The sequence below is a fragment of the Orbicella faveolata genome, unplaced genomic scaffold (genome assembly GCF_042242905.1).
Source record: "Orbicella faveolata isolate gen_17 unplaced genomic scaffold, um_ofav_v1 contig_24, whole genome shotgun sequence".
Lineage (NCBI taxonomy): Eukaryota > Metazoa > Cnidaria > Anthozoa > Scleractinia > Merulinidae > Orbicella > Orbicella faveolata.
The window spans coordinates 19549995-19560817 of NW_028301552.1; the positions used below are offsets into that span (position 1 = coordinate 19549995).

The 10823-nt window shown below is 40.9% G+C and overlaps 1 protein-coding gene across 1 annotated transcript; it reads left to right on the forward strand.

The window, feature by feature from the left end:
* Positions 1-1320: 1320 nt before the first annotated feature.
* On the forward strand, positions 1321-10591 carry LOC149110792 (uncharacterized). Its single transcript, XM_089291176.1, has 5 exons — positions 1321-1644; positions 2523-2831; positions 3960-4232; positions 5392-5625; positions 9882-10591. The coding sequence occupies exons 1-5, from the start codon at positions 1374-1376 to the stop codon at positions 10190-10192; spliced, it is 1398 nt and encodes a 465-aa protein (XP_089147302.1). The 5' UTR covers positions 1321-1373; the 3' UTR covers positions 10193-10591.
* The last annotated feature ends 232 nt before the right edge of the window (positions 10592-10823 follow it).

Here is a 10823-nt window from a genome sequence, read left to right on the forward strand (position 1 = left end):
TCAGATCTCGACACAGCGGAATATATTGGGCGTCAGGGACTGACATATTCATTTCAGCCATGAACTGTAGTATCCAACAATAGTATTCTTCCACCGCTTTGCTTTGTTTTGTTTTATTTCTTTCAGATCTAATTAATTTTCTATTTTGCCATTTAAGGTATCTTTAAGTTTTACTGTTTCTCATGCTCTAAGGGGCATTATGGGTGATCCGTGCAAATTTACAAAGAAGCAAAGCTGTAAAACATACGTTTTTCTTTATCTTTCCGTTCTGATTTCACATTTGGAGACAAAACATATACTGTAGATGGAGAAACCCCTTTTCTAGTTGTACCAGCGTTTTTGAGCCGATCGAGTGATTGTTGAGGGCGTAGGAATTTTTTTACAGTTAAAACCGAATAATTTGATTAAGTCTTAGCCACTCAAGCCACAAAAATAACATCTCCGATACTCTGAGAAGTAGGGTAGTGCTTTGCTCAATCGACTCAAAAACGCTTGTAAACCTAGAAAAAGGGGTTTCTCTATCTACAGCAAAAGTTTCTTCTCGAAAAATAAACTCAAAGGGGAAATATGAAGAAAAACGTATCTTTTGCCGCCTTGTTTCTTTACATTCTTGACCTGATTACACATAATGCCCCCTAGAGCCTAAAGGGATCTGTCGATTGAAACGCTTAATTTTAGTTCGCAACACCTGATAACTTCACTCAGAAGTCCTGATAACTCAATCCTTTCCTGATTGACATTTTTCCGCAATGTAATACTGCAGATATTCGTTATTTACTTGCCAGTCTGGACCCGCTGTCAAGATCACGTATAGTTTTCGCGAGTGTTAAGAGAAATTCGATTGCTTCATATCCCACTTCACAATTCAACGTCAAAAAGCTAAACCGGTCGCGAGACACCTTAATCTCCCCAATCATTCTAAGCAACATCCTTTCCCTACATCAAGGAAGTACATTGTACGGAAAGCCGCAAAACTCTAGAACAAAAATTTATTTTACAAATCGGCACTCTTAATCCTCACGGTATCAACGAACGCTTTTCATTCAACTAATTTATTCTGTTGTTTTTCACGTTACCATGCATGAACCAATAGCGTAGCTCCATCTTTTTGTATATAAACTACAAACAACCCACAATTCCTCGATTCGCTCCGACGAAGGGCTAACGCTCGAAACGTCAGCTTTCAAATCTCTTTACGGTGGCCAATTCACATTATCAACCCAGTTGATAAAACCAAATTATCTTGTTACACTCCCCACCGACGCAGCGCCAGTTTCTTTAGAAACTTACCCCCTCTATTAATTGGCCAACCCTCTCTCCCCCCTCTCACCGTTTCATGTGCAAATCAGTTACCTATAGGTAATCGGACATAAATGCCAACATTTCATTTTTCCATAGACATAAAGTCCAACCGTCACATTTCACGACGCAGCTTAAAACCAGACCGCCAGTATCCTGATGGCATTCAAGAAATGAGTGACGGGATCAAAAAGTATGTAACCTCCATTGTTAAGAAATCTGTGGAGTCTTACTGTCTCTCTCCTAACAAAGTGTGCGTGGCAGGTCCCCCCGGACCAAAGGGGATCGAAGGATCTCGAGGTGAACGAGGACCAAAAGGAAGTACTGGAATCAAGGGCGAAAAAGGTATTTAAGATTAAGTCACGTGACCTGTCCCTTGATGCTATGTTCTAACGGAGAGCTCGTCAGACCTTCGGTCAAAACAAAAACTAGAAAATAAGAAAACTAAGTTTTCAATACAGGTTTATTTTAAACGCTTTTTAGAGTTTTTGTCTTTTTTATTTTTTACGCTCATGATACTGGAGGGGGGTCTTTATGCCTTGCTTCTCCCCCAGCCTTCTCCGCTTAGCGTCCTAAGTATTTCTAAAAGCTTAAGTAATCACTCGTGATCAAATTGATATGGCATATGAAATATAAAAACTTGTTGAATAACGTGTCATTCATGTAGTCATATCACACCTAAGAAACCCCTAATTTCAAAATGTCCACTGTCTTGGATACCCCATGTTGAATGTCAACTGAAGCATTTTTCAGCTCCGAAGTTGATTTAAAACATCAGAAAAAAAAACATAAAACCGCAAACATTGCAAAAATTTTTGAATAAAGTCTTTATTCAGTCCAGAATCCTTCTCTCGGCCGGTGACGAAACATTTGCCAAACTACTGTGCTCTTTGTATCTTGGCTTTTTCTGACATAACGAACTAACAAATGATTATAAATGACAATACACTGTGTCATTTGAAGAAGACTATTAGCGCACAAAGAACTAGCATAGAACAAATCAAATGATCGTTGTCTTAGCGCTATGTACGTTATTCGAAATTTCTACTGTAAGTGAAAAACTTATACTCCGAGGAAATGGCACCGAGAAGGGAAAAGGTTAAGGAACAAATGAAACTTAGCGATTCAAATTCCTGTCACACTTTTTTTATATACATTAAAGCCTAAGTTTAGCTTTAAACGTCTGTCGTTGTTTACATTGAGTCATCAGTTTTCTGTTGCAGGAGCTCCTGGACATCCGGGACCTAAAGGTGATGCAGGGGGGTCCATATCTGTTCCAGAAGTGATTGTATCCCCTGCCTCACCCACTGTAACTCAGCACCAGACCGCCACATTTTACTGCTCAGCTGATGGTAATCCAAAGCCTAGCGTATCCTGGAGTAAAACGAGTGTCACAGGACAGGTGAATAAGGACGTCCAAGGCAATAAGCTCCAGATCAAGAGTGCTGGTTACAATGACTCGGGGAGTTACGTTTGCACGGCTACAAATATCTTGGGACAAGCTAAGAAGGTTGTGAAACTTTTCGTACAAGGTAATCAATTTAATAATTGTGATATGCCTTTTATGTAGAGCGTTGCTAAGCGGAGCACTTTCGTCTGTTAGGAAAAAGTTTGCGTGAGTCAGTCACGCTCATTCTGTGGTGCATTTACTGGTCTGTTCCAGGCTCTCGGTCAGTACGACGAAAAAAGCGGGCGGGCAACTAGCAGACCCCGCCACACTAGGGATTTAAGCCCCTTAAAACGCTAAGTACGTCTAAGTACACTAGCTTTGCTGCGTTTTTCGCCAAACTTCTCTCGTACCCTTGAATTTCTGTCTTGACCATTTCAGTTTAAAAAAATGCGACAAAATGTCAACTTATGACGTCATATTTGATGCCGTCACATACACATGGTCCATGAAGTTTATAGTTTCATACCACAAAGTAGATCATTCGAACGGGTACATGACTAGTGGAATAATGTACTGAAAACTGTTTCTCAGTATGACAAATATTTTTTTTTTATATAATAATTTAAATATATTCACTGGCTCCCCACAGAACTATATTGTTTTTTAATGTCCCTAAAAATCGTATCGCTTTGGATTTTTTGTTTTCAGTTCTCAACTACTTTTGTTTCTGTCTTTCGAAAACATTAAAAAAGTGTTAGAATTTACGAGTCTAAAATTAGCAGTGTGGTGTGGTGTGACGTCGTCGTTTATGACATCATAACCTGACATGCGCTGTGAATTTTGTTGTGAAAAAAGTTGGACTTCTGTCCAATGTTTACATTCCAAGTCTGGTGACCGTATGTTAAGTTTGACACAATGTGGTATATTTAAAACAATATTTCGGCTGGCCAGACCAGCCTTCTTCAGGTTTAATGTTACTTATTTAAAAAATAAAATTACAATATTATATAGTGGTGGATATAGTAACACATATTTCGAGACTAAAAGGAGTGGCAGAAATGACAAACAAAACAAAAAAGTCTCATAGTCAATTGTGAATTTAGGCGGGAAGACACCAATGCGAAATCTCCAAGTTATAATATCGATTCTATTTCCGTCACTCCTTTTAGTTTCGAAGTAGTTTCGCGTAGTAACTAAGAACTATAACAAATATTAATCTGGTCTAATAGTTTCAATCGTTACTGATTTGTTTGTTTGTTTTTTCGTCCAGTTCCTCCACAATTCCTTGAGACTCCTGATAGTGTTTTAAAAGTAACAGCAAATTCCACAGCTTCTCTTTCCTGTCGAGTATTTGGTTATCCACCACCGACAATTGTATGGTCAAGGGGACTTGTACCGCTACCACAAGGTCGAATCACTGTTATCAATGGTACACTGAATATCTCCAACTTTAGTCCTCAAGATACTGGTCCTTATCGGTGTAAAGCCACGAATAAGTTGGGATCTGTTAGTGCATTGACAACCTTAAATTATGTCAAACCAGGTGAGTACCGATGAAGATAGATCTAAACCGTATTTGTCCCAGAATATCTCCCAATTTAGTCCTCAAGAAGCTGGGTCTTAATCGTGAAGCTACGAACTGTTAGGGTGCGATAACGTGCGCAACATGTGTGTAGCAGTACCTGGGAACTAATATTGTTTATTTTAATTATTTATTGTTTCACTGATTGAAACATCTAAAACAGTAACCTACGCAGACTCCCCAGCTAAGCTGAAAGTCGACAGGTAGTTTAGCCTTCCCTGTATTTTTGAATTACACTGCTCAACTTAAGTAGCCTTTGTTATCACTACTATTAGCGGATCGCTAAAAAAGGCATCTTATGGCCAGATCGAGATTTACAAACTCCCGCTGTTATTAGAAATCATTTTTTTTGTTTTTCATTTCGGATGATACCCTAATGTTTCGCTGTGCATCCTTGTGGTGTAATTGGCGCACACATTGGGAAAATAACCCCATTTTCTTACAATTGAGCTCGATAGAGAGATACATAATCCTTTCCACGTGGTCGTGAGCCATGTATTATTTTCTTGATTGTAGCGTAAACCAATTTTAACGCATGTAATGTCAATCAGAATTATCTGAAATGTGAACTTACCCAGTACTGGTAAAGTTATAATTGTGCTTTCGAGAGCAAAGCATGCGAACAAAAAAAAAGAAACACTTAGTGACGCCTAAAATTGTACGCCTTAATTATGAAACATACATCAGTTAATTTACCCATCCGTATTAGTTTATGATTTTCAACTATTACTTAACCCTTGGCTTTTGTCTTTTCTAGCTGATGTTGCAAGTTTTTAGTAGGGTCTTTAAATTTTAACTTGAATTGAGATGTCATTTTTAGATTCAAAGGAATCACCTTAATTATATTGATCACGTATTAATCAGCTAATTTTCAAACTCGAGTTAATTTGTTTTTATCTTGACAGTCTGGTGTTTCTTTCTGCAAAATGGCCATATATAGTGTAAGCGGTTGATGAACATTCTCACAGTAGCTGGGAGATGGTCTTCTTGAGCCGTTGAAGTGATTTTGTTAAGACCCTGGTACTGATTCAGACGTTTTACTTACGGAAACTTTTAAGTCTCTTGTTGACTGTATAACATTTTGCTAAACCTGTCTTTGTTTTTCTTTTTTAAATTCCAGATTTCTGGAAAAATTCGGCGATAATAACAGCAAATGCCCTTTATGAAAGTCGCCTTCATGAATTCCTAACACCTGCTGTTGGAAGCAACCCTAGTTGGGTGCTGTGTTACCGCGCTTCCACTCACGGCTGGGCTTCAAGTACATTCCACAGCGGGTGTGATGGGAAACGAAACACGGTTACCATCATCAAAAAGGGACAATACGTGTTTGGAGGATACACTGATATACCTTGGGGTAAATATAAATTTCCACGGGTGTTTTCTTTAATTATAGGTTATTGAGGGACGGACCATTAGAAAAGTAATGGGGGTGGGCGAAATACCGAAAAAAAAAAAAAAAACATTTAAGCAAGGGAGGGTGACTGAAACTAAAAATCGTGCAAAGAAGAAGTAAAGAAAAAAATTCCTTCAGAGTGAATTGCACTGTCGGGCTTACAAAATGTACCCGCCTAAAGGGCACCGTGGTAGACAATTTATACTGCAGTTTTCTTGGTCCTGGTGAAATCCCCAATGAACTGGGTTTCTCTACAATTAGGAAAACGGACATTTTTCCCTTTCAAGGCCGATACATTTTGTGCGGAGCAACTTCATCATGAACACTGTAAGCCAAACACCATTGCAGAAAAATCCTTATAGTTAACCATGGCTTAAAAGTGATAAAAAAAACATGTGCTAAAAACAGTAACCCTTCTTAATTCGTTTGCATTCAAGCAAACGCAGCACATACCGTGTTTTGAAAGTCTGGACATATAGGAGTGATTTCATAACTGAAATGTGTAAATGACGATTGTGGACACAGATGTGCACACCCATTGCGAACCGGGACACTTCTCCTAAGATGGCCGCCAAGATCAATGTTGGACAAATGTTGTAATCAAAGACAATCATAGAGGTGTTAACACTGATGCGTTTAGTATGGGCAGTTTCAATCTATTTTACTCACTGATACCTAAAATTTACTACCGCTTTAGTTAATTCTTAACTTATTTCATAGAAAGCCACACACTCATCAATGTAAAAGATCCACGGACTGCAATCAAGGTTCTACTGAGTGGTGTTACAGTAATTTTGGAGCCAGCCTGCAGGCCGTTAAAGCCTGATATCTTGGCACTCGCCTAACTTCTTCCTAACATCTTATAAAACATATTCGTATAAAAAATAAAGAGTTGAGTAACTGGATCTCGTGTCGTACAAACGCGCGAGGCCGATTTGAAATTACGAGCACGATTACCCCCTGAATTGTACGACAAGAGGTCTAATTACTCATTGATCGTATCGATAACAAAATTTCGAAATTAAAAAAGTCTTTTGAGAACTTCTTTTGCCCAAAAATTGGGAAGCGCCCTCCATAACTGTAGGAAATATTAAAAAGAAAGAAATTAAAGCGCGCGTAATTGACGTGCGAATGGTGAAGGCATCCAATTACTAATTCCTAGCTCTCCTCTGGGAGAATAGGGCCATTGACTTGTTTCCTCCATTCTACTCTGTCTCTCGCCGCAGTGACAGCTTCCGTCCAGGTGGCAAAACCCATCTTCTGTCTTTCTCCCTCCACAGTTCTCCTCCATGTCTCTTTAGGTCGCCCTCTGCTCCTCTTTCCCTCTGGTGCCCAGGTTAAAGCAATGCGCGGATTCTGCCGATGGTGGTCCATGCGCAGTACATGCCCTATCCAGCGCCACTTTCGCCTCCTTATCTGTTCACTGATGGTGCACGTCCTAGCCCGCTCCTAACCTCATTTGACACCCTCATTGGCCAGTATATTATAAGCATCCTCCGTAGACATTTGTGTAGAAATGTGTCTAGTTTTGCCTCATCCCTCTTGGTCATTCTCCAGGTTTCACACCCGTAGAGAAGCATTGCTATGACGTTGGACTTGAAGATTCTTATCTTGGTGTTTTTGCTCAATTGCCCACTCCTCCAGATCTTAACCAGCTTGTTGAATGCTCCTCTAGCTTCACCTAGGCGGCTTTTGATGTCGTCCTCAGCCTCTCCGCGCTTGGTTATTCTTGCTCCTAGGTAGTCAAAGCTCTCCACATCCTCTACTGGCTGTCCATCAACTACGACTGCATTGTTGTTGTTTGCATTTATCCTCATGAGTTTCATGGTGCTGATTTTCAAGCCCGTTCCCTTCCCGTTCCTATTCAGGTGGTCAATCTTCTTCTAAATCTGTGTGTATGTGCTTGAGATGAGAGCCAGGTCGTCTGCGAAGTCTAAGTCCTCTAGCATAGTTGTCATCTTCCAACTAATGCCTGTCCCTGCATGGGCAACTGTTCTCCTCATTACCCCGTCTATCACCAAGAGGAACAAAAACCCAGACATACTGCATCCCTGCTTGACACCCGACTTCACCTCGAACCATTCTGTCCTTCCGTCACCATCAACCACTGCACTTGTGAAGTTAGTGTACATCACCTGCACCATTCTCACGATCTTAGGTGGCATTCCGTAGCACCTCATGATCTTCCAGAGAGTACTTCTGTGTATGCTATCAAAAGCCTTCTCATAGTCCACGAAGCACAGGTAAAGGCTAGAGTTCCATTCAACTACCTGCTCAACAATGTTCCTGAGCACAAAGATCTGCTCTGTTGTGCTCCTTCCCTTTCTAAATCCAGCTTGTTCCTTTCTCAATTCTGCATCTGTCCCGGCAGCAATCCTCATGATCAGAATTCTACCCATCACCTTGGCTATAGTAGACATGAGGGTGATACCTCTCCAGTTTCCACAGGTCGTTAGATCCCCTTTCTTGGGGAGTTTGACGATGAGCCCTCCGCACCAGTCCTCTGGAACTCTTTCCTCTTCCCATATGGTGTTAAATAAATCATCTAGGACGTTTACTGTAGTATCGGTGTCGGCCCTCAGAAGGTCAGCCGTAAGGTTATCTATACCTGGTGCCTTGCCACTCTTCATGTCCACCAGGGCACTCCTTATCTCATCTTTTGATATCGCTCCTGTGTTAATACTGTCATTCACCTCGTTCGTCTCCTGCACCTACCTCAGCAGTTACTTCTGGAACTGGCCTTTTCAGGACCTCCACAAAATGCTCTCGCCATCTTTCTTTGACCTCATCTTCTTTGGTCAGTAACCTTCCGTCTTTTCCCTTCACCATTGCTACCTTCTTTGGCCCTTCGTTACAGAGTCTCCTAGTTGCTTCGTATACTCCTTTCATCTGCCCCTGTCGTGCAGCGTCTTCAGCTTCTTGCGCAACGTTGTTTACCCAGTCTCTTTTGTCCTTCCTGAGGCTCCTCTTTGTCTCCTTATCTTCTCGCTGTACTCGTTTCGGGGTTTGTTCTTCAGCCTCTCTGATCTTGCGTCATTTATCTTTCTCTTTAGCTTCCTCCTCTCCTCGATCTTTCTCCAACTTTCCGTGCTGATCCAGCTCTGACACTTCTTCTTTCTGCACCCCAGTACATTCATTACTGCTTCTGTATAGGCATTCTTGATCTTTGCCACCTTTGCTCTATCCTGTTAGCTGGGTCAGATGGCTCGTTGCTCTGGTGTTCATCTGTGTCCATGTCGTTCTGATCTGGTGTCTGGAGGATGCTGAATCTATTTCTCAGTTCGATCTGGAACTGCTGTCTAACCTCAGGTACTCTCAGTTTGCTCTCTTCGTATCTGATAGTTCTCCCCTGCTTCTTTCCTGTGTTGCTTAACCTGAGTTTGACCTTAGTTATGATAAGGTTGTGGTCACTTCCCACATCGGCTCTTCTGTAAGTCCTTGTGTCCTGGACTGACCTTTTAAACCGGGATCTGACTGCCACGTGGTCGATTTGGTTTCGATGCCGACCGTCTGGGGAGGTCCATGTGTACTTATGTACATCCTTATGGGGAAACATGGTTGATGTTATAGCGAGATTGTTGAATGCACAAAAGGTCACAAAGCGGTCGCCGTTGTCATTTCTCTCGCACTTTAAACCGTGCTTCCCAACAATGCCGTTCTCACCCTCCTGCCTCTCTCCCACCTTGGCATTCCAGTCTCCCATTACCAACAGCATATCATGTCTAAGAACCGCGTCCAGTGTTTTCTGCAGCTGATCATAGAAAGTATCCAATTACACGTATGTAATTACCACTGGTTTTAATTGGATACCTGTAATTGGACACCAACGTGATCGCGCGCCGATTACGTTACAGATAGGCGCGCGGAGAACCAATCACGATCGAGATAATCCTATATCACAGACAAAAATTTAACCTTGTTTATGATTATGACAAGACTATTTACCCGTTTATGTTATAAATCACTATGGATATAAAAGGGAAAAAAAGTACTTTCCAGTTTTTCTGGATGATGTTCAGAAGGTATTTCGTCTATCATGAATTACGGATTTGAATCTGAAATTCTGAAACGACAGTAACTTCGAGAACTGCTTAAGATGAAAGATTATTGTATATAGGATCGACGGAGCATACGAAATTGCTTTTTGTCCTGATTTGGTCGTCAAGTTTCTTTGCTTAAACTGTGATTCTTATTCAACTTTATATATTCCTCTTTAGAGTCCAGCGGTGGATACGGTGTCACTTCCAATGCGTTCATATTTTCACTCCGCAACAAAGAAGGTCGTGGACCATTCAAGAGCTTGTTGACGAACCCGAAAAAAGCAATTTACAGGAGCTCAGCTTATGGCCCGATATTTGGTGGAGGGGCTGACATCTTAATCGCTGACAATGTAAATAGTAACACTAATTCATACACAAGCTTTGGGCAATATTACTCTGTTCCAAGTGGAGTACAAGACACGAACACAATCCTGGCTGGGACTTACAGATTCACACCCGATGAGGTGGAGGTCTTCTTCCGCGACTGAAAAATAATAATAAATCATTAAAACTAATCTAAGCACCCTACAAAACGTACGGAAGATTTCAACGCAATACATTGCAGCATTCTTGGGCATGGAAACTTTTGCTACTCCAGAGCATTGCACCATCTAACATCGTGGAACATACTGCAACCGGATGACCAAACTTGGGCAACAAGTTTTCGACAAGGATCAGTTGTATGTCTAACATGTTACGTTGAAATATTGCGTGTGTTATAATTTTACTTCCCGTTTTTTTTTTTTTTTTTTTAATTGTTTTTCGACACCCTCAATTCCCTATGTTTTGCTCCATATACCTTCCCTTATTGTAGAGTCGAAATTATCGTTATTATCGTTATGTTACTTTCACTTCACTATTGACTGGAAAATAAATCTACAATTGAACCTTGGTCTCGCTATTTTCGGGGTACGGGAAGGGGGAAGGCTCGCTACTTTACGGGGGACAGGGGTCGCTACTGTTGAAATCTATTAGCGGCCACAAATTTTCAACGTTATTTTCGGGGGTGTCACTACGGATACTACGGATAAAACTCGTGATAGTAGATTTATGAGAAATACTTTCCACGTTCATATGTATCACAATTCAGGTATCATGAAAGCAATCTTCTTTGATAAT

Excerpts from the sequence above, each read along its gene's own strand:
- LOC149110792 (XM_089291176.1), top strand. The coding sequence starts at position 1,374 with ATGCCAACATTTCATTTTTCCATAGACATAAAGTCCAACCGTCACATT. Across the intron at positions 2,832-3,959 it reads TGTGAAACTTTTCGTACAAG|TTCCTCCACAATTCCTTGAG; the intron begins GTAATCAATTTA and ends TTTTTCGTCCAG. Across the intron at positions 4,233-5,391 it reads CTTAAATTATGTCAAACCAG|ATTTCTGGAAAAATTCGGCG; the intron begins GTGAGTACCGAT and ends TTTAAATTCCAG.